Source organism: Macaca nemestrina, chromosome 14, assembly GCF_043159975.1.
Source record: "Macaca nemestrina isolate mMacNem1 chromosome 14, mMacNem.hap1, whole genome shotgun sequence".
In the NCBI taxonomy this organism is placed as follows: Eukaryota; Metazoa; Chordata; class Mammalia; order Primates; family Cercopithecidae; genus Macaca; species Macaca nemestrina.
The window spans coordinates 63,500,088-63,522,973 of record NC_092138.1 but is presented as its reverse complement, the minus strand read 5'-3'; the positions used below and the strand labels follow the sequence as shown (position 1 = coordinate 63,522,973).

The 22,886-nt window shown below is 41.4% G+C and overlaps 1 protein-coding gene and 1 pseudogene across 5 annotated transcripts in view; one reads left to right on the top strand and one right to left on the bottom strand.

Annotated features, from left to right (window-relative positions):
- LOC105485683 (ubiquitin associated protein 1) overlaps positions 1-22,886 on the bottom strand; it is a 74,293-nt gene that overhangs the window by 26,958 nt on the left and 24,449 nt on the right. For all 5 annotated transcript variants that reach the window (XM_011748044.2, XM_071077926.1, XM_071077927.1 and 2 more), the window contains one exon: positions 5,724-5,764. In XM_011748044.2, coding sequence (XP_011746346.2) covers positions 5,724-5,764 — 41 coding nt within the window. The remainder of the gene's footprint in view (positions 1-5,723; positions 5,765-22,886) is intronic.
- On the top strand, positions 1,481-2,701 carry LOC105485682 (small ribosomal subunit protein eS8-like; annotated as a pseudogene).

Below are 22,886 nucleotides of genomic sequence, written 5' to 3'. Positions count from 1 at the left end.
CAGGGAGCTTTAAAATAACAATAATAAATATGTTAAAGGGTCTAATGGAAAAAATAAACATGTGTGAGCAGATGGGAACTTCAGCAGAGAGACGGAAATATAAAGAAACAAATGGAAATGCCACAAGTGAAAAATGCATTATCAGAAAAGAAAAATTTTGATGGTTCATAAGCCAGGCTATGCTAATGCAAAGACAATAATCAGCATAAGACAGACTCGGGACTTGAAGTTAGGTGAAAAGAAATTAGCCAAACTGAAATACAAACAGAGAAAAAGGAAAAAAACTGAACAGTGTTGAGATATCTGGAACAATACCAAACAACCTAATGTGTATGTGATCACAGCTCACTATAACGTTGAACTCCTGGGCTTAAGCAATCCTCCTGTCCCAGTCTCCTCAGATGCTAGGACTATAGAGAAGCTCCACCACACCTGGCTAATTTTTAATTCTTTTGTAGAAACAAGGCCAGGCATGGTGGCTCATGCTTGTAATCCCAGAACTTTGGGAGGCAAAGGCAGGTGGATCACCTGAGGTCGGGACTTCAAAAGCAACCTGGCCAACATGGCGAAACCCTATCTCTACTAAAAATACAAAAATTAGCCAGGCATGGTGGTGCACACCTGTAATCCCAGCTACTCAGGGGGCTGAGACAGGAGAATTGCTTGAGCAATTGCTTGAGGAGGCAGAGGCTGCAGTGAGCAGAGATGGCACCACTGCACTCCAGCATGGGCGACAGAGCAGGACTCCATCTCAAACAAACAAACAAACAAAAAAAAACAAGAAACAGGGTGTCTTGCTGTGTTGCCCAGGCTGGTCTCAAACTCCTGGCCTCAAGCAATCCCTCCAGCCCACCACACACACACACACACACACACACACACAATTGTGTAATAGAGTGGAGGAAACTTTGGGAGGTAATGAATGTTTATGCCTTAACAATGATGATGGTTTCATGAGTGTATACTTATCCCCAAACTCATCAAGATGTATACATTAAATATGTAATTATGTACAACTTTTTATATATCAATTATACTACAATAAAGTGATTTAAGGAGGGGGGCTAGTTTTATCAAATCTTATCACAGGGTCTATTTTTCATAAATTAGAGTCTCAACACATTTTCCAGATAAATAACGTTTCTCCTAGATGAAAACAAGAATCAGTTAAATAGGATTGAGATTTTAAAGCACCAGGCTCCAAGAAAGTCCTTATCCAAACTAAGCCAACAGTACGCAGTTTTTATAAGAAATGGATAATATTTCTAGAAGTCTGAGAAATAACTGTTTGTTTCCCTTATTCTGTTATTTAGGGATATATGGTTACTAGTAACAGTGAAGTTGTTCAACTTTAGTTGAAAATAACGAACTCAGAGGTAAATCAAGTGCTAGTCAAAGACAGCACAGCACCAGACCTACTCAGTCCCAAATATTAAAAAGAAAAAAATACATTTTAATATCCAGTCACGACATCAGTTATTACCTCCTTGTCCACACCCCAAGTACCACAGAAAGGTTATACCCACATCCATTAACCTCCCAATGGACCAGTCAGGCACCTAACTTTGGAGATCAATCCACAGGCTCATAAGCTAAGAAGGCTATGCCATCAGTTTACCCTGACCAAAAGATATAAAATCTCTATCTCTATGATGCTAGCCACTGACACTGAAAGATCAAGTAGCAAGCAGCACCTTAACTGGGGTGGCCATTTACAGCCCTGTGTACTCTACAGTATTAGGCCAAGAAAGCAAGTCTATGAATTGAAGAAGAATAATGGATCACAGACACAGAAACACATAGTGAAGAAAGGCTAAGCAGCTTCCTGAGAAGTGGAAGGAGCAGCCTTAGTTCCTGGCTTTCTAATTTTAGCCTTGAGAGAGCAGAAACTTTATTTTCTGTACTCACATGCCTACACAATTGCCTATTAAATATTCTCCATCTAGCCCCTTTCATTTCTATTACTTAAACTACTTGATATCTAAAAATAGGATACTTTACTCTAAAAACCCAACTAGCTCTTTCCAGCCAGCACCGAGCGATGGGCATCTCTCAGGAGAACTGACACAAGCACCCCAAGACCGGGGCAAGAGAAAGCCCTACCACGAGAAGCAGAAGTATGAGGTGGGGTGCCCAGCTGCCAACACCAAGATTGGCCCCCGCCACATCCACACAGTCCATGTTCGAGGAGGTAACTAGAAATACTGTGCCCTGAGGCTGGACATGGGGAATTTCTCCTGGGGCTCAGAGTGTTGTACTCGCAAAACAAGGATCATCGATGTTGTCTACAATGTGTCTAATAATGAGCTGGTCCGTATCAAGACCCTGGTGAAGAATTGCATCATGCTCATCAACAGCACACCATACTCATCGACAGCACACCATACTCATCGACAGCACACCATATGGACAGTTGTACGAGTCCCACTATGCACAGCCCCTGGACCGCAAGAAAGGAGCCAAGCTGACTCCTGAGGAAGAGATTTTAAACAAAAAACGATCTAAAAAATTTCAGAAGACATCGATGAAAGGAAAAAGAATGCCAAAATCAGCAGTCTCTTGGAGGAGCAGTTCCAGCAGGGCAAGCTTCTTGCGTGCATCACTTCAAGGCTGGGACACTGTGGCCAAGCAGATGGCTATGTGCTAGAAGGCAAGGAGTTGGAATTCTATCAGGAAAATCAAGGCCCGGAAAGGCAAATAAATCCTCATTTTTGTATTCACCCATGTAATAAAGGTGTTTACTGTTTTGTTCCCCCCCAAAAAGCAAACAAACAAAAAACAACTAAAGCCAGTGAAATTCAACCAGGAACTCAGCAATAAAAGCCCTGTTAAGGGAGAAGCAGCCTAAGGTAGAAAGAAAATTTTTCTCCTAAATTTTACTCAGGTAGAAAGTTTCATTTAAACAATAACACTTTCGGCCGGGCGCAGTGGCTCACGCCTGTAATCCCAGCACTTTGGGAGGCTGAGGCAGGCGGATCACGAGGTCAGAAGATTGAGATCATCCTGGCTAACACAGTGAAACCCTGTCTGTACTAAAAAATACAAAAAAGTAGGCCGGGTGCGGTGGCTCAAGCCTGTAATCCCAGCACTTTGGGAGGCCGAGACGGGGGGATCACGAGGTCAGGAGATCGAGACCATCCTGGCTAACACGGTGAAACCCCGTCTCTACTAAAAAAATACAAAAAACTAGCCGGGCGAGGTGGCGGGCGCCTGTAGTCCCAGCTACTCGGGAGGCTGAGGCAGGAGAATGGCGTAAACCCGGGAGGCGGAGCTTGCAGTGAGCTGAGATCCGGCCACTGCACTCCAGCCTGGGCGACAGAGCGAGACTCCGTCTCAAAAAAAAAAAAATACAAAAAATTAGCCGGGCATGGTGGTGGGTGCCTGTAGTCCCAGCTACTTGGGAGGCTGAGGCAGGAGAATGGCATGAACCCAGGAGGCGGAGCTTGCAGTGAGCTGAGATCGTGCCACTGCACTCCAGCCTGAGCAACAGAGCAAGACTCTGTTTCAAAAAAAAATTAAATTAAATAAAAAAATAACACTTTGGTTAGGCTTATTTTTTTTTTTTTTTTTGAGACCGAGTTTCGCTCTTGTTGCCCAAGCTGGAGTGCAATGACATCATCTCAGTTCACCATAACCTCCGCCTCCCAGGTTCAAGCGATTCTCCTGCCTCAACCTCCCAAGTAGCTGGGATTACAGACATGCGCCACCAGCCCCGGCTAATTTTATATTTTTAGTAGAGACGGGGTTTCTCCATGTTAGTCAGGCTGGTCTTGAACTCCTGACCTCAGGTGATCCGCCCGTTTCGGCCTCCCAAAGTGCTGGGATTACAGGTGTGAGCCACTGCACCCGGCCTGGTTAGGAATTTAAGGAGATGGGGAAATGCCAGTCTTTACTGAACAGACACCTTCAAAATTATAATCTTCTCTCTGGAATGTTCAGTTGAAACACAAAACATGGGGTCCAACTATTTTCAGTCTGATCAAAACAGATGTTCCAAAGATTCAAAACAGAAAGTCTATCTTTTGAAATAAGGGCAAATTTTTCATTTTTGCTATTTTCTCTCCTCAAGCTTTTCCTCTGCCCTTGCTGTGTCCTCTCTTTTCTCCCTTGAAAAGGTGATCTAGAGGCAATTCAGATCTGCCTTTTTCCCCCTTTTTCTTTTCTTAAGCTCAGTGGCAAGAATCTTTTTTTTTGTTTGCTTGTTTGAGACAGGCTCTTATGTGATTCAGGCTGGAGTGCAGTGGCGTGATCATGGCTCACTGCAGCCTTGACCTCCGGGCTCAGCACTTCTCCCACCTCTCAGCCTCCCAAGTAGCTCAGACTACAGGCAGATACCCGCATACCCAGCTAATTTTTAAATTTTTTTGTAGAGACAGTGTCTCACTATGTTGCCCTTGAACTCCTGGCCTTAAGTGATCCTCTCACCTTAACCTCCTAATCTCCTGTTGGGATTACAGGGGTGAGCCACCGTGCCCTGCCTAGATCTGCCTTTCTACTATCATTTGAATACTTTCAAGAAGACCTGTAATAATCCATAAATAATAGGAAATAGCTTACCTGAAAGATAAGATGCCTGACCTCTTTAAAGAATGCTAATTCCAGAGTTTGAATAACTTCAAAAGGATTTTTTTAAAACTCAGGCAGGTTATCTATATAAGTATATGCACACTGACAAATCAAAATTTAAAGGCTGTTGTATAAAATATATAAGCAAGTAAAATCATAGTCACTGCTACACCACTCTGACTCAGCTGAGGGATCTTATCAACCAACCACTCGCAGCTCAGAAGAGCACACCAACACATCCCCAGGCAGTCTAGTAAATCATTCTTACAATGATGTGATATACATATGTATTTTTTTGTTTGAGTCAGGGTCTCACTCTGTCACCCAGGCTGGAGTGCAGTGACATGATCACAGCTTACTGCAACTTCAAACTTCTGGGATCAAGCAATCCTCCCACCTTAACCCACCGAGTAGCTAAGATTGCAGACACATGCCACCGTGCCTGGCTGATACAATTTTTAACATGGCAAATTGGCTTTAAAACCTCTTTTAAAGTAATTGTGTTATTTGAGTACTTCTGGTTTTTAATTCTTATCTTCTACTGTATGAAAAAAGGGTATAATTTTAACTTCTTAGGTACCTCCTTCCATTCCCCTCCAAAGGCAGATACTAGTTTATTATTGTATTCCATTTTGGAAGGTTGTATCATAGGAAAAAAAGACAGAGAAACTATTAATTTCAAATTATAAATATCAGTATTGATACCTCTGTAATATAGTGATTGATTTGTAGTAAATTACTTCCTTTGATGGGGCACAGGGAACTAAACTAAAACATTATAAAGCATTAACCAAAGGGTTAGAATTTTTCACACACACATATGGAGAAGAGCTATGACTAAGGAACAGGAAAGGGAAAGGTAACTATACCTTCGATGCTGCTGAAGAAACAGAACAGGCAGACTCCTCATCTATCACTAGTAGTTTCAAGTACAATAACCAGAGACACTCTAAAGTTAAACTACCCATTTGGAGAAATACTTTTAGTTCTCTGAAGACCTTTTGGATATACATGATACACTGTTGTACAACTTTATTTTTGTCAAGCTGTTCATTAAAAGAGACAAAAAGGGGCAACTGTACTTAAAACTATGCTGAGTGATTCCAAATCCTCTGATCAAATCATTACTTAAACCATGATTCTAACAGTCCACTTACCATGAAAATCTGCACCCAACTTCTTAGAAGCCATTTAGAACCTGAAAAACAAAGAAATATTTCTTAGGCACATTATACCTTGAAGCTAGTACGAAGAAAATTGAGAGTACAAAAAAGAAACCAGAAGACCTAAGGTTTCAGGGCTGACAGAATCCTCACTTCTCACTCCTAAAGTCCAAAAAAAGATCCAGGCACTGTGGCTCATGCCTGTAATCCCAGTGCTTTGGGAGGCACAGGTGGGAGGATCACTTCAGCCCAGAAATTTGAGACCAGCAACATAGTGAGATCTCATAGGGAGACTGAGGTTGCAGTGAGCCACTGCACTACAGCCTGGGCAACAGAGCAAGACCCTGTCTCACACACAAAAAATAATTAATGAAAATCAAAAATTTGCTAGGCGTGGTGGCGCATGCCTATAGTCCTAGCTACTTGGGAGGCTGACGTGAGATGATCACTTAAGCTTAGGATTTGAGGCTGCAGTGAGCTAAGAAGGTGCCACTGAACTGCAGCCTCTGCAACAGCACAAGACCCTGTGAAGGGAAGCGGAAGGGGAAGGGGAAGGGACAGGGCGGGACAGGGCAGGGCAGGGCAGGGCAGGGCAGGGCAGGGCAGGGCAGGGCAGGGCAGGGCAGGGCAGGGCAGGACAAGACAAGACAAGACAAGACAAGACTCAATGTTCATAGGGGCATTTTTTTCAGATTAGGGACGCTGAACCAATGAGTATGACACAAAAAGTTACAAAATCTGAAATCTGAATCACTTCTGGTGCCAAGCATTTAGATAAGGGATACTCAACCTGTACATAAAAAATATTTATAATGGTTGCCTCTAGGTAATAGGACTGGGAATAATTCATAATATATTTGTATTTCTGAACATTATATGGTAACATCTATTAATTTGGTAGTTACTTTTAAACTATTCTTGAAAAGTTTCTGTTTTCAGCCAGGCGTGGTGACTTACATGTAATCCCGCATTTTGGGAGGCCGAGGCAGGTAGATTACTTGAGCCCAGGAGTTCCAAGACCAGCCTGGGCAACATAGTGAAACCTCACCTCTACAAAGATACAAAAAATTCGCCGCTGTGGTGTTGCACGCCTGTAGTCCCTGCTACTCGAGAGACTGAGGTAGGAGAATCACCTGAGCCCAGGAAATCAAGGCTGCAGTGACCAGTGATTGTACCACTGCACTCCAGCCTAGGCAACAGAGCGAGACTGTTTCAAAAAAAAAAAAAAAAAATTTTTCATTTTTCAGCATGGTGTACAGACAGAGTGTATTCTGTTTGATATTGTAGTTCATGGAGAATTAAATTTATAAAGTGTATGTATTATCAAATTTCAAAGAACCTGCAAACCATACTGAAAATGATTTAACCTTTTTATATGTGCAGAAAACATTTCCTAGGCATCTCCCTGTTGTCCAGGCTGGAGTGCAGTACTGCAATCTTTATTGCAACCTCTGCCTCCTGAGTTCAAACAATTCTCATGCCTCAGCTTCCCCGAGTAGCTGGGATTACGGAAGTGTGCTATCACACCCAGCTACTTATTTTGTAATGTTATTAGAAACAGAGTTTTGCCATGTTGGACAGGCTGGTCTTGAACTCCTGGGCTCAAGTGATCCACCCACCCCAGCCTCCCAAAGTGCTGTGATTACAGGCATGAGCCACTGCACCCCGTCTCACAGTGAGACTTCTAAAACCCAGAAGCAAGATTCTTAGCAGCCTCAACCTTCCCACACAGGCACATACCAGAAATCTGTTTTCCTAAATTGGGAAAGCAGCAGTATCTAAACTCCCAGCAATGAGAGTTGTGAATATGCTCACAGACATATGCAGAAAATTAGTGTTTCATTTCCATAACCCCAATAAAAATTGTGTGATATCAGCTGTTTGACAAAGCAACTGTTGTTGAGGTAAAGAACTTGAGAGAGGCTGTTTGAGTCTTTAATAAACAATTTTCCAAACAATACCTGTAATATGCTGACATTAGGAATGTTATAAAGAAGTTTCACCAAAATTTAAATGGATGTGCTTGGCTTTTTTTTTTTTTGTGATGGGAGTCTCGCTCTGTCACCAGCCTGGAGTGCAGTGGCGCAATCTCGGCTCACTGCAACCACCGCCTCCCCGGGTTCAAGCGATTCTCCTGCCTCAGTCTCCAGAGTAGCTGGGATTACAGGCACACGCCACCCTGCTCAGCTAATTTTTGTATTTTCAGTAGAGATGGGGTTTCACCATGGTTGGCCAGGATGATCTCGATCTCTTGACCTTGTGATCCACCCGCCTCGGCCTCCCAAAGGCTGGGATTACAGACGTGAGCTACTGCTCCCAGCCAAATGCTTGGCTTTTAAAAAAGGCTCAACTGGGCCGGGCGCGGTGGCTCATGCCTGTAATCCCAGCTCTTTGGGAGGCTGAGGCGGGCAGATCACGAGGTCAGGAGATCAAGACCATCCTGGCTAACACGGTGAAACCCCATCTCTAATAAAAATACAAAACATTAGCCTGGCATGGTGGCACGCGCCTGTAGTCCCAGCTACTCAGGAGGCTGAGGCAGGAGAATGGCGTGAACCTGGGAGGCGGAGCTTGCAATGAGCCAAGATTGCGCCACTGCACTCCAGCCTGGGCAACAGAGCAAGACTCCATCTCAGGGAAAAAAAAAAAAAAAAAAAAAAAAAAAGGCTCAACTGTTCACCGTAAAAAAAAAAAAGAAGGAAATCCAGCATGAGAATCACTTGAGGCTGGGAGATGGAGGTTGCAGTGAGCCGAGACGGTGCCACTGCACTCCAGCCTAGGCAACTCAGCAAGACTGCCTCAAAAAAAAAAAAAAAAAGAACGAAATCCTGTCATTTATGACAATGTGAATGAACCCGCAGGACTTTGTGTTAACTGAAACAAGCCAGACACACAAAGACAAATTTTGTATGACCTGACTCATACAGAATCTAAAGAAGTTTATCTCATAAAAGCAGAGGCTTATATGCCTCATAGTTGCAGCAGGCCTGGCATCAACAAGCAGAGTGACACGTTCACAGACCTGTAGGTGCCTCAGGAATTCTCTGTCAGCAACCACATCATCGGTCTAAGGACCACGTATCAATCCACATGACTGTGGCTGAAGATGACAAGGTCACTGGCAGATGGCAAATTTAAAACCTATACTTCTTAAGTGAATTAACGCAGGAACAAATACTGCATGTTCTCATTTGTAAGTGGGAGCTAAACAACACATGTGGTAATAAAGATGGCAACAATAGAAACTGGCGACTACTAGAGCGGGGAAGGAGAGAGGGGGACAAGGGTTGAAAAACTATTGGGTACTATGTTCAGTACCTGGGTGACGGGATCATTTGTTCCAAACCTAAGCATCACACAATATACTCAGGTAACAAACTGCACATGTGCCCCCTGAATCTAAAATAAAAGTTGAAAAAAACAAAAATTAAAACCACCACCACCACCAGCCAGGCACGGTGGCTCACGGCTGTAATCTCAGCACTTTGAGAAGCCGAAGAAGGCAGATCACCTGAGGTCAGGAATTCGAGATCAGCCTGGCCAATATGGTGAAACTCAGTAACTACAAAAATACAAAAATTAGCGGGGCATGGTGGCACATGCCCGTAGTCCCAACTACTCGGGAGGCTGAGGCAGGAGAATCACTTGAGCCCAGGAGGCAGAGGCTGCAGTAAGCCGAGATCACACCACTGCACTCCAGCTTGGGCAACAGACAGAGATTCTGTCTCAAAACAGTAACAACGACAACCTATGCTATCTGCCTAGGGACATTCACAGGATGGTAAATCAGATGACTCCATTCTTTGACTGACCAAGGCTGATGGCATCCTCTCAATGAACTTCTGACTCCAGAGAATTACAGATGTGAAATATTTGTCATAAATAAATAACAAACACCCCTCCCAAAAAAGTAGAGAGTATAATAGTGATAACCAGAGGATGGGGAGGTGGGGAGGGTAGTAAAGGGGAGCACAGGGAGTGAGGTGGGGAGAAGTTGATGAATGATTAAAGTTACCATCAGACAGGAAGAATAAGTTCTGGTGTTCTATTGTACAGTAAGGTGACTACAGTTAACAATAATATATTCTGTATTTCAAAATTAACAGCTCAGGAGTTTGAGACCAGTCTGGGTAACATAGCAAAACCCCGTCTCTACTAAACATACAAAAATTAGCCGAGCATAGTGGTATGCACCTGTAGTCCCAGCTACTTGGGAGGCTGAGGTGGGAGGATGGCTTGAGCCCAGCAGGCAAAGGTTGCAGTAAGCCATGATTAAGCCACTGCACTGCAGCTTGGGCAAGACAGCCAGTCTTAAATTTAAAAAAAAAAAAAATTAATATGGCGTGGTGGTGCATGCCTGTAGTCCCAGCTAATCAGGTTCACTTGGGTCCAGGTGGTCAAGGCTGCAGTGAGCTATGATCACACCACTGCACTGCAGCCTGGGCAACAGAGTGAGACCCCAGTTCTAAAAAAAATTAAAAAAAAAAAAGATACAAAAGTTCACAAATATTGTGTGATGCCATTCATATGAGGTGTCCACTCCACAGAGACTGAAAGCAGACTGGCGGTTGCCAGGGTCTGGTAAAGAGAAACTATGAACTGGTAAGGGTCTCCTTTGGAGAGATGGAAAGGTTTCAGAACTAGATGTGGTGATTGCACAACACTATGAGAGTACTAAATGCCATTAAATTGATCATTTTAAAATGGTTAATTTCATGCTATGTGAATTTCACCTCAGTAAATTGTTTTTAAAATTAAATTGCAAGAAAAAAATGGCTGAAAAAAATTGGCAGCAGAGAGGTGCTCCAGAGGAAAGGGCCAGAAAGATGGGTGTCAACAACTTCTGAATTTGAAAATCAGAGAGGCAATGAGGCAGTGAACAACTAGATAGAAGACCACAAGGAATAGTAAGTGAAAAATAAAATACAGTTCTCTTTATTAGTAAATAATGTAAAATTTTTAAAATCATGCCTCAATAGAGCTGATAAAACAGATTTTTTTCCAATATTATATATATTATTATATTTTCCACAGTCCTTAAGAATATGAGAAATCTGTATTTGGGCACATAAAGATTTTTCTAAGGTCCACTATGCAGCAAAACTTCAGTCTCTCAAAGCTCAAAAGCATTTTAATACCTACTTAGGGTCAGTTTTCTTCCCCCAGAATATCTTTTATATATATGTATATACGTGTATGTATGTGTGTGTGTACATATATATGTACATGTTTCATCAAGAATTTCCTGCCGGGCGCGGTGGCTCAAGCCTGTAATCCCAGCACTTTGGGAGGCTGAGACGGGTGGATCACGAGGTCAGGAGATCGAGACCATCCTGGCTAACACGGTGAAACCCCGTCTCTAATAAAAAATACAAAAAACTAGCCGGGCGAGGTGGTGGGCGCCTGTAGTCCCAGCTACTCCGGAGGCTGAGGCAGGAGAATGGCGTGAACCCGGGAGGCGGAGCTTGCAGTGAGCTGAGATCCGGCCACTGCACTCCAGCCTGGGCGACAGAGCAAGACTCCGTCTCAAAAAAAAAAAAAAAAAAAAAAAAAAAAAAGAATTTCCTATACTTTACTTATTTAAACCCATTGCTTTCTTAATTATTTATTTTTCCATAAGTTATTGGGGTACAGGTGGTATTCGGTTACATAAAGTTCTTTAGTGGTCATTTGTGAGATTTTGGTGCACCCATCGCCCGAGCAGTATACGCTGCACCATATTTGTAGTCTTTTATCCCTCGCCCCCCTCCCACCCTTCCCCCCAGGTCCCCAAAGTTCACTGTATCATTCTTATGCCTCTGCGTCCTCATAGCTTAGCTCCCACATATCAGTGAGAACACATGATGTTTGGTTTTCCATTCCTGAGTTACTTTACTTAGAATAGTCTCCAATCTCATCCAAGTCACTGCAAATGCTAATTCATTCCTTTTTATGGCTGAGCAGTATTCCATCATATATATATAGATAGATACAGATACAGATACATACAGATATAGATATATATAGACACACATATATATGTATATACATATATACACACACACACACACATATACTATCATATATACATATATACACACACCAGTTTATCCACTCGTTGATTGATGAGCATTTGGGTTGGTTCCACAATTTTGCACTTGTGAACTGTGCTGCTATAAACATGCGTGTGCAAATGTCTTTTCCAAATGACTTCTTTTCCTCTGGGTAGAAACCCAATAGTGGGATTGCTGGATCAAATGGTAGTTCTACTTTTAGTTCTTTAAGGAATCTCCACACTGCTTTCCAGAGTGGCTGTACTAGTTTACATTCCCACAGCAGTGTAAAACTGTTGCCCAATCATCGCATCCACGCCAATATCTACTGTTTTTTTATTTTTTTATTATGGCCATTCTTACAGGAGTAAAGTGGTATCACATTATGGTTTTGATTTGCATTTCCCTGATCATTAGTGATGTTGAGCATTTTTCATATGTTTGTTGGTCATTTGTATATCCTCTTTTCAGGATTGTCTATTCATGACCTTAGCCCACTTTTTGATGGGATTGTTTTTTTCTTACGGATCTGAGTTGGTTGTAGATTCTGGATATTAGTCCTTTGTCAGATGTATAGATTATGAAGATTTTCTCCCACTCTGTGGGTTGTCTGTTTACTCTGACTGTTCCTTTTGCTATGCAAAAGCTCTTTAGCTTAATTAGGTCCCAGCTATTTATCTTTGTTTTTATTGCATTTGTTTTTGGGTTCTTGGTCATGAAATCTTTGCCTAAGCCAATGTCTAGAAGGGTTTTTCCAATGATATCTTCTAGAATTTTTTATAGAAATCTGTATCTATCTTGTATCTATCTTGTATCTTCTATAAGGTGAGAGATGTATCTATCTTGCATAAGGTGAGAGATGAGGATCCAGTTTCATTCTCCTACATATGGCTAGCCAATTATCCCAGCACCCTTGTTGCAAAGGGTATCCTTTCCCCACTTTGTGTTTTTGTTTGCTTTGTCAAAGATCAGCTGGCTGTAAGTATTTGGGTTTATTTCTGGGTTCTCAATTCTGTTCCATTGGTCTGTGTGCCTATTTTTATACCAGTACCAAGCTGTTTTGGTGACTATGGTCTTATAGTATAGTCTGAAATCATGTGGTGTGATGCCTCCAGATGTGTTCCCTTTGCTTAGTCTTGTTTTGGCTATGCAGGCTCTTTTTTTGTTCTGTATGAATTTTAGAATTTTTTTTCTAATTCTGTGAAGAATGATGGTGGTATTTAGATGGGGATTACATTGAATTGGTAGATTGCTTTTGGCAGTATGGTCATTTTCACAATATTGATTCTACCCATCCATAAGCATGGGATATGCTTCCATTTGTTTGTGTCATCTATGATTTCTTTCAGCAGTCTTTTATAGTTTTCCTTGTAGAGGTCTTTTGACTCCTTGGTTAGGTATATTCCTAAGTATTTTAATTTTTTTGCAGCTATTCTAAAAAGGGTTGAGTTGTTTTTTGTTTTTTTTTTTTTTGAGACGGAGTCTCGCTCCGTCGCCCAGGCTGGAGTGCAGTGGCCGGATCTCAGCTCACTGCAAGCTCCGCCTCCCGGGTTCCCGCCATTCTCCTGCCTCAGCCTCCCGAGTAGCTGGGACTACAGGCGCCCGCCACCTCGCCTGGCTAGTTTTTTTTTTTGTATTTTTTAGTAGAGACGGGGTTTCACCGTGTTAGCCAGGATGGTCTCGATCTCCTGACCTCGTGATCCGCCCGTCTCGGCCTCCCAAAGTGCTGGGATTACAGGCTTGAGCCACTGCGCCCGGCCCAAGGGTTGAGTTTTTTATTTGATTCTCTGCTTGGTTGCTGTTGGTGTATAGAAGAGCTACTGATTGGTGTAATCTTGTATCCAGAAACTGCTGAATTCTTTTATCAGTTCTAGGAGCTTTCTGGAGGAGTCTTGAGGGTTTTCAAAGTAAACGATCACAATGTCAGCAAACAGTGACAGTTTGACTTCCTCTTTACCAATTTGGATGCCCTTTATTTCTTTCCCTTGTCTGATTGCTCTGGTTAGGACTTCCAGTACTATGTTGAAGAGGAGTGGTGAGAGAATGGGCATCCTTGTCTTGTTCTAGTTCTCAGAGGGCATACTTTCAACTTTTCCCCATTCAGTATTATGTTGGCTGTAGGTGTGTCACAGATGGTTGGGTTTTTTTGTTTTTGTTTTTGAGATAGAGTCTCGCTCTGTTGCCCAGGCTGGACTGCAATGGCGCGATCTCGGCTCACTGCAACTTCCACCTCCCGTATTCAAGCGATTCTCCTGTCTCAGCCTCCCGAGTAGCTGGGATTACAGGCGCCTGCCACCATGCTGAGCTAATTTTTGTATTTTTAGTAGAGACGGGGTTTCACCATGTTGGCCAGGCTGGTCTCAAACTCCTGACCTCAGGTAATCCACCCGCCTCGGCCTCCCAAAGTGCTGGGATTACAGGAGTGAGCCACTGCACCTGGCCCAGAGATGGCTTTCATTACATTGAGGTATGTCCCTCATATGCCGATTTTGCTGAGAGTTCTAATCATAAAGAGATGCTGGATTTTGTCAAATGCTTTTTCTGCATCTATTGAGATGACCATGTGATTTTTGTTTTTAATTCTGTTTATGTGATGTATCACATTGACTTGCATATGTTAAATCATCCCTGCATCCCTGGTATGAAACCCACTTGATCATGGTGGATTATCTTTTTGATATGTTGTTGGATTCGGTTAGCTAGTATTTTGTTAAGGATTTTAGCATCTATGTTCATCAAGGATATCAGCCTGTAGTTTTCTTTTTTGGTTATGTCCTTTCCTGGTTTTGCTAGAGTGATGCTGGCTTCATACAATGAATTAGGAAGGGTTCCTTCTTTATCTTGTGGAATAGTTTCAAAAGGATTGGTACCAATTCTTCTTTGAATGTCTGGTAGAATTCTGCTGTGAATCTGTCTGGTCCTACACTTCTTTTGTTGGTAATTTTCAAATTACCATTTCAATCTTGCTGCTTGTTATTGGTCTGTTCAGGGTATCCAATTCCTCCTGATTTAAGCTAGGAGGGTCGTATTTTTCCTAAACCCATTTATTTTACAATACTCTCCTATTATCTAAATACTCAATTATGGAAAAATGATTAAATAACAGAAAATCCAGAATTTTTTTTTTTTTTGAGACGGAGTCTCACTCTGTCGCCCAGGCTGGAGTGCAGTGGCCGGATCTCAGCTCACTGCAAGCTCCGCCTCCCGGGTTTAAGCCATTCTCCTGCCTCAGCCTCCCGAGTAGCTGGGACTACAGGCACCTGCCACCTCGCCCGGCTAGTTTTTTTTTTTTTTGTATTTTTTAGTAGAGACGGGGTTTCACCGTGTCAGCCAGGATGGTCTCGATCTCCTGACCTCGTGATCCGCCCGTCTCGGCCTCCCAAAGTGCTGGGATTACAGGCTTGAGCCACCACGCCCGGCCCAGAAGATAATGTTGTGATGACACTAAGAGTGTTTATTAAAAGCATATAACATAGGAGTAGACATGGAACTAAAAAAAGTATTTAATTTTTTAAAAGCATATAATAGAAAATAACTATGAGAGTGTGTGTGTGCGCGTGTGCATGCGTGCGCATGCATGCGTGTGTTTTAATAGAAATGAGGTCTCACTATGCTGACCAGGCTTGATTTGAACTTCTGAGCTCAAGCTATCCTCCTGCCTTGGCCTCCCAAAGTGCTAGGATTACAGGCATAAGCCACCACTCCTGGCCAATAATTATAAAATTTAAAATGTTCTAATAAATTAAATTAAATTACCTTATGTAAAAAATGTGCCCAAAACAAGACTGAAAAAAATATTTGCCACTAATGTAAAACTATAATTAATGATAGGGAAAAAAAATTTACAAGCAATCATAAATTTCCACTAAAATAAATATATGCTTCTATTAAAGGGAAAGTTTCATCAAAAATAACAATAAAACATATTCTTTTTCTTTTTTAGTTGGTGGTATGGATTGGAACACGCATTCTTTTTTTTTTTTTTTTTTTTTTTTGAGACGGAGTCTCACGCTGTTGCCCAGGCTGGAGTGCAGTGGCGCGATCTCGGCTCACTGCAAGCTCCGCCTCCTGGGTTCACGCCATTCTCCTGCCTCAGCCTCCTGAGTAGCTAGGACTACAGGCGCCCGCCACCGCGCCCGGCTAATTTTTTGTATTTTTAGTAGAGACGGGGTTTCACTGTGGTCTCGATCTCCTGACCTTGTGATCCGCCCGCCTCGGCCTCCCAAAGTGCTGGGATTACAGGCGTGAGCCACCGCGCCCGGCCTGGAACACGCATTCTTAATTCAAGAACTTTTACACTAACAGAACTTAGAAATCCCAAAACCAACAACTTATCAGTGATGTTCTATTTTTCCAGCTCAGTATCACTTCAGTTCAAATACTACAGGAAGAAAACCTGGTAACTTAAAATCTGAATTACCTATTAAAGACATCACAAAAAACAACAAAGAATAAATATAAGAATAAAAAGAGATGGAGAAACAGGTAACAAGAGAAATGCAGGAAGAGAAGGAGGAGCCAGGATGAAGGAAGAGGAAATGGGTGAAGGAATGGGAAGAAATGGGAAAAGGAAAAGTTGAAGGAGGTAGGGATAGGAGACCAGGAAATTTTTTAAAAGTAATAATAAAAAACACCTTGGGAAGGACCAGGCCGTCTGAGAAAGGGAGGAGAAAGCCCAAGGGCAACTGTATTAATGTTCTCATTTTCACTTTCTTTTCTTTTGCATATCTGTCAAATTATTATAATACTCTCTAAAAAATCGCTTCCCAAAACAAAATAGCAACTCAGAATCTCAGTAAGCTATCACAGTCACACTTCTAAAATAGCTGCAATCAGTAATTTCCCAAGATACAAATTAATCCAGGAAATTATCTAATTTACATTAAAAGATGGCTTTGGGAATCATCACATTTCAAGCCTGAAGAAAAATTAACACCCATACAACTCATAGCAACATTTATGTGTGTAACTGCTAGTAACATGTCAATATTAGGCTATACTATATTCACGAGAAAGAAGTTTTCTGTCTTCTCTCTGGGGTCTCAAAGGCATTGTGGAGCCTCAGCTCCCTCATCAGTAAAATAAAGGTAGTAGACTGAATAATCAGCCAACTCTGCACAGACCATAAATCTATAATGAGAGAATAAAATGAAGGAAAAATATTAATGTTTCCAAATTAAATATTGAGTATTCAAGATAAATGACAACAATGTCTATATTGACAAAACTAAAAGCTAGCAATCATATGTTCATTGTCCCATTTTTTTTTCTTACTGATCCATAAAACCCAAGCCTGGAAGCCATTCCCTTATACCACATATGAAATAACCTCAAATGATTCTTCTTATAAAAATTTTAAAAAGATACTTTTATATACGGCCTGACATGCAGAAAGAGCTCCACAAAGGTTGATAAAGTATTCAAACCAGCAACGATGTTTTTAAAGAAGAAAAAGGTTGGTGAATTAACTATAACTTTCAAGAAGGCAAAACATTTCCAACCGCTCTACCAGTAAACTAGTATACCTATAGAAAACATGTAAAAAAAAAAAAAAAATTTTTTTTTTTTTGAGATGGAGTCTCCCTGTTGCTCAGGCTGGAGTGTGGTGGCACATCTTGACTCACTACAACCCTCTGACTCCCAGGTTCAAGCAAGCCTCCTGCCTCAGCCTCTCCCGGATAGTTGGCACTACAGGCACACAACACCATGCCCAGCTAATTTTTTCCTATTTAGTAGAGATGGGTTTTTGCCATGTTGGCCAGGCTGGTCTCGAACTCCTGACCTCAGGTGATCCACCCATCTTGGCCTCCCAAAGTGCTGAGATTACAGGCGTGAGCCACTGCACCTGGCCAGAAAACATGTAAATTTTTATTTGAACAGAATAGTATTAGAATCTTTTTTGTGTGTGAGTTAAGAACATAACTGTGAAGACTGAATTCAATTTGTGAGGCCTTGCTTTCAGTCAGATTAAGTCTGAGAATTAGCCAGAGACACTCTTTTCAGGATCTATCACTGTCTACAAGCTCTGCATTTGCAAAACTAAGCCCCCTTATTACTGTCTGCTGCACATCGGCGTACTTGGTTGATAATGGAAGGCCAACAAAAGAGGTCACAGTACCCTGATTCATACTGAGGAATATATCAATAGCTCCAGTAAGCTTTTCTTTATGCATCAATTTCTTTCAATTCAGCTGGAATAAAATACTGGTTCAGATTTTTCCTAAGCACCCCTGTTTTACTGCAAACTAAAAAAGAAAATTTGAGTCACTAGCCTATAGAAACAAGATCAGAAATTTAGCCTTTTGGTTTTTCCTTTTGTGCTATTCGTTTTCCTGGTTTCCTGTATTGAGCACATATGAATACATTTATCTACGATTAACACACACATACTTTGTAATTGGGGGAAAAAATTTGGTAAGCAACAAGTACCTATAAGGGGACTAAAAAGAAGCACAATAATATGTAATTCAACAGAGCGTTGGAAAAAACACACAAAATATAACTAATGAAAGATAACGACTTCAGAGAGAGAAAAAACACAGAATAAATCAGTGGTTTCTAGACTAGTAAGCATACAAGTGAGTCTAGGTTACAGATGTCATGGAGGTGTAACAGGTGTTTTACTTTATTAATAACAAAAAGTGCAAACCATGAAAAGCTAACAGTATTTGAACTGCCCCAAATAACACAGCATTACCACTATGTTTCTACCAACTAGGCAGAAATAGATAACAAATCTAATTTAGTTCTAATCTAGATTTAATTTATATTGTTAGATCAAAAGCATCTTGAAAGCAGAATACACCTTTTTAAATACCCAAAGAACATCTTACAAAACTTGTGTAAATATTAGGACACAAAGAAAACCATGATAAATTTCCAAAATCAGAAGTAGCTGAGTCAGGCCGGGCATGGTGGCTCACGCCTGTAATCCCAATACTTTGGGAGGCCAAGCCAGGCAGATCACCTGAGGTCAGGTGTTTGAGAACAGGCTGGCCAATATGGCGAAACTCCATCTCTACTAAAAATACAAAAAATACTAGCCAGGTGTCATGGCGCATGCCTGTAATCTCAGCTACACGGGAGACTGAGGCAGGAGAATAGCTTGAACCCAGGAAGTGGAGGTTGCGGTGAGCTGAGATCACGCCACTGCACTCCAGCCTGAGTAACAAAATGAGACTCTACCTCAAAAAATAAAAATAAAAGTAAGTAGCTGAGTCAATAACCAGCACGATCTTGGCTCACTGTAACCTCCACCATCCAGACTCAAACAATTCTCCCGCCTCAGCCTCCCGAGTAGGTGGGATTACAGCTGCCCACCACCACACCCAGCTAATTTTTTTATTTTTAGTAGAGACAGGGTTTCACCATGGTGGCTAGGCTGGTCTCGAACTCCTGACCTCAGGTGATCTGCCTGCCTCATTACAGGCATGAGCCACCGTGCCAGGCCTCCAAAGGGATTTTAATGGATCCAAAATATAGAAAAAGTGTCCAATTTGTATTTACAAAATGAGTATAATATTGGTGCCAAAAAACTTCGGAAAAATCTCATATATAAATACAGATAAGAAAATCCTTGATGGAAAAAAAAAAGTAACAACCAAAATTACCAGTACATATTAGGAATAAACCATGTCCAAGTGAGATTTTTTTGCATAAATACAGTCCAAAACCAACACTAACAATTCTGTTGATATAATTCAGCATACATTAAATGCTCAAAGAAGAAAAATCATATGGCTATCTCTTTTACATGAGTTTTTAAAAACAAGAAAAAATATCAAATACCAGAGCATGCTGACTAGTGGGGAGACTACGCAAGTATTCCCATGAAGGACAGCAACAAGACAAAGATGTCCATTATCACAACTGCTTAGCATTGTTATTTCATATTAGATGGGAGAAATAAAAAGTATAAAAACTCAGATAAGAAACTTTCCCAGGAAAACCCAAAAACTGACAAGAGAATGCTATAAAGTATTTCTGGATACAAAATTAATATTCTGAAACAAACTAATACTCTGAAACAGCCTTCGTATATACATAGCCAGATAATAAATATAACGTGCTGAAACAAGAGAACTGCTTAAGCCCAGGAGTTTGAGGCCAGCCTGCCTGGGCAACATTGCAAGATCCCATCTCTTTAAAAAAAAAAAGAAAGAAAAAAAAAGAAATATAAGAGAAACACACAACATAACAATATACCACAGCAGTTAAGAACTGGGAATAAACTGAAGACATAAAGAGAGAAAACTAAAGCTGTACTGAAAGACACAAAAGAAAACTTAAGACAACTAGAAAAACATACAATACTCTTGAGCAGGACATTCAACATTATTAAGATCAATTCTAAGTTGCTACACAAATTTCCCATGATCCAAATGAAAACTGAAATACTATGTTTTCCTTTTTTTTTTTTTATTTTTTAACTAGACAAGCTGATTCTAAAGTTCATGTAAAAATAACAATTAAGCAGCCAGGCACAGTGACCCACGCCTGTAATCCCAGCACTTTGGGAGGCCGAGGTGAGTAGATCACTTGAGGTCAGGAGTTTGAGACCAGCCTGGCCAACATGGTGAAACCCGTCTCTACTAAAAATACAAAAATCAGCTGTGGCAGGAGCCTGTAATCCTACCCGACTCCAGAGGCTGACGCAGGAGAATCACTTGAACCTGGGAGGCAGAGGTTGCAGTGAGTTGAGCTCACGCCATTGAGCAAAATTCCCTCTCAAAAAAAAGAAATAACAATTAAGCAAACGCAGAAAAAAAAAAGAAAAAACCTCCAAAGAAAATGGAGACTAGCTTATCAGATATTAAAATATCAGAAGATACAACACTGAAAGCTGTGTTGTATTGGTACAGATACAGATTAATGGAACAAAGTAGAAATCCCTAAAAATACCCAAAATATAAACATTTGGTATATAATAAAGCTGCTTTTTAAAATCAAGTCATGGGACAACTGGGTAGTCATCTAGAAAAAAGTAAAATCCGATGTTTGCTTCACACTGCATACCAAAATAAATTCCAGATGGATCAAAGGTATAGTAACATTATGCAACTGACCAAATGTAGAAATACTATTTTCACTCTACACATACAGCTAGTGAGCCAAAATAACCTAATTCTAAGACTTCAAATCTAAGAAAATACTTGGCTTATGAAAAACTCAGAAAATGAAGGGTTTTTTTTTTTAAGTCAAGATGCTGTAATACATGTTTTCTCACTAGATGAATTTAGTCTTAATTTTTTCTTTTCTTTTTTTTGAGACAAGGTCTCACTCTGTCACCCAGGCTGGAATGCACTGGCACAATCTTGACTCACTGCAGCCTCAAGCTCCTGAGCTCAAGCGATCATCCCACCTCAGCCTCCAGAGTAGCTGGGACCACCCAACACCACGCTCAGCTAATTTTTTGTAGAGATGGGATTTTGCCGTGTTGCTCAGGCTTAGTCTTAATTTTCAAATGAAGTTTTACCAAAGTTATTAATTGTAAGGTATACTTAAGGCTTATAAGCAAAGCAACTAGTGTCTACAACCAAACCTCCCGAACGCTCCTGATCTTGTCTGATCTCAGAAGCAGGGTTAAGCCTGGTTAGTACTTGGAAGGGAGAAACACAACTAGTGACTGAATACAAAGTTCATTTCACAGTTTAATAAAAAACAAGATTACAGTTGAAAAGCAACTCCCTAAAAATTACAAAGTGACAAATAAGTACATACAGAGATAAAATAGTATTGTAAAAGCAAATTATTGACCCAAACTGATTTTTTCTTTTTTTTCTTTGAGATGGAGTCTCACTCTGTCGCCAGGCTGGAGTGCAGTGGCGCGATCTTGGCTCACTGCAACCTCTGCCTTCCAGGTTCAAGCGATTCTCCTGTCTCAGCCTCCTGAGTAGCTGGGACTACAGGCACCCGCCGCCACACCTGGCTAATTTTTGTATTTTTAGTAGAGACGGGATTTCACCATATTGGCCAGGCTGGTCTCAATCTCTTGACCTCGTGATCCTCCCGCCTCGGCCTCCCAAAGTGCTGCGATTACAGACATGAGCCTCTATGTCCTGCTGACCCAATCTTGATTTCTTAAGAACTGCAGCTAATTCCAAAATGGGTCAATAAAATCCAGACAAAGATTTTCCTTAGCTCTGGTCTCCTCTTAATCCTCCAACCATCTAGTACAGTGTCTAATCTTTAGCAGGGGTAGCTTTTCACTTACTCTCTCCCTTCAAACTTCCTGAAAATTTAATAGATAATTATATAACTAATAATTCTACCCAATATGTAATTTGAGAATACAACTAGATGAAACAATATCTTTAAAATGAAAAAGCTAAAACAATAATCTCTTGTAGTTACCAAAAAAAATCTGAAATTATAAGTCTTACGAGACTACCATAATGGAAGTACAGGAAAGTAACGACTAGTTAAAAATCAGAATGGGGCCGGGCGCGGTGGCTCAAGCCTGTAATCCCAGCACTTTGGGAGGCCAAGACGGGCGGATCACGAGGTCAGGAGATCGAGACCATCCTGGCTAACACGGTGAAACCCCGTCTCTACTAAAAAATGCAAAAAAAAAAAAAAAACTAGCCAGGCGAGGTGGCGGGTGCCTGTAGTCCTAGCTACTCGGGAGGCTGAGGCAGGAGAATGGCCCAAACCCGGGAGGCGGAGCTTGCAGTGAGCTGAGATCCGGCCACTGCACTCCAGCCTGGGCAACAGAGCGAGACTCGGTCTCAAAAAAAAAAAAAAAAAAAAAAAAAAAATCAGAATGGGAGTCATGACATCAAAGCATTAGTCAGGGGTGGGTGTGATTGCTCAGGCCTGTAATCCCAGCACTTTGGGAGACTGGAGGGTCACTTGAGCCCAGGAGTTCAAGACTAGCCTGAGCAACATAGTGACAACCTGTCTCTACAAAAAATACAAAAACTGGCCATGTGTGGTGGCACACGCCTGTAGTCTTAGCTACTCAGGAGGGTGAGGCGGGGGACCGCCTAAGCCTGGGGAGGTCGAAGCTGCAGTGAATAGTGATGGCGCCACTGCACTCCAGCCTGCACTCTCACTCTGGGTAATAGAGTGAGACCTTGTCTCAAAAAAAATAAAAATAAAAAATAAAAGCATTAGCCAATCAGAA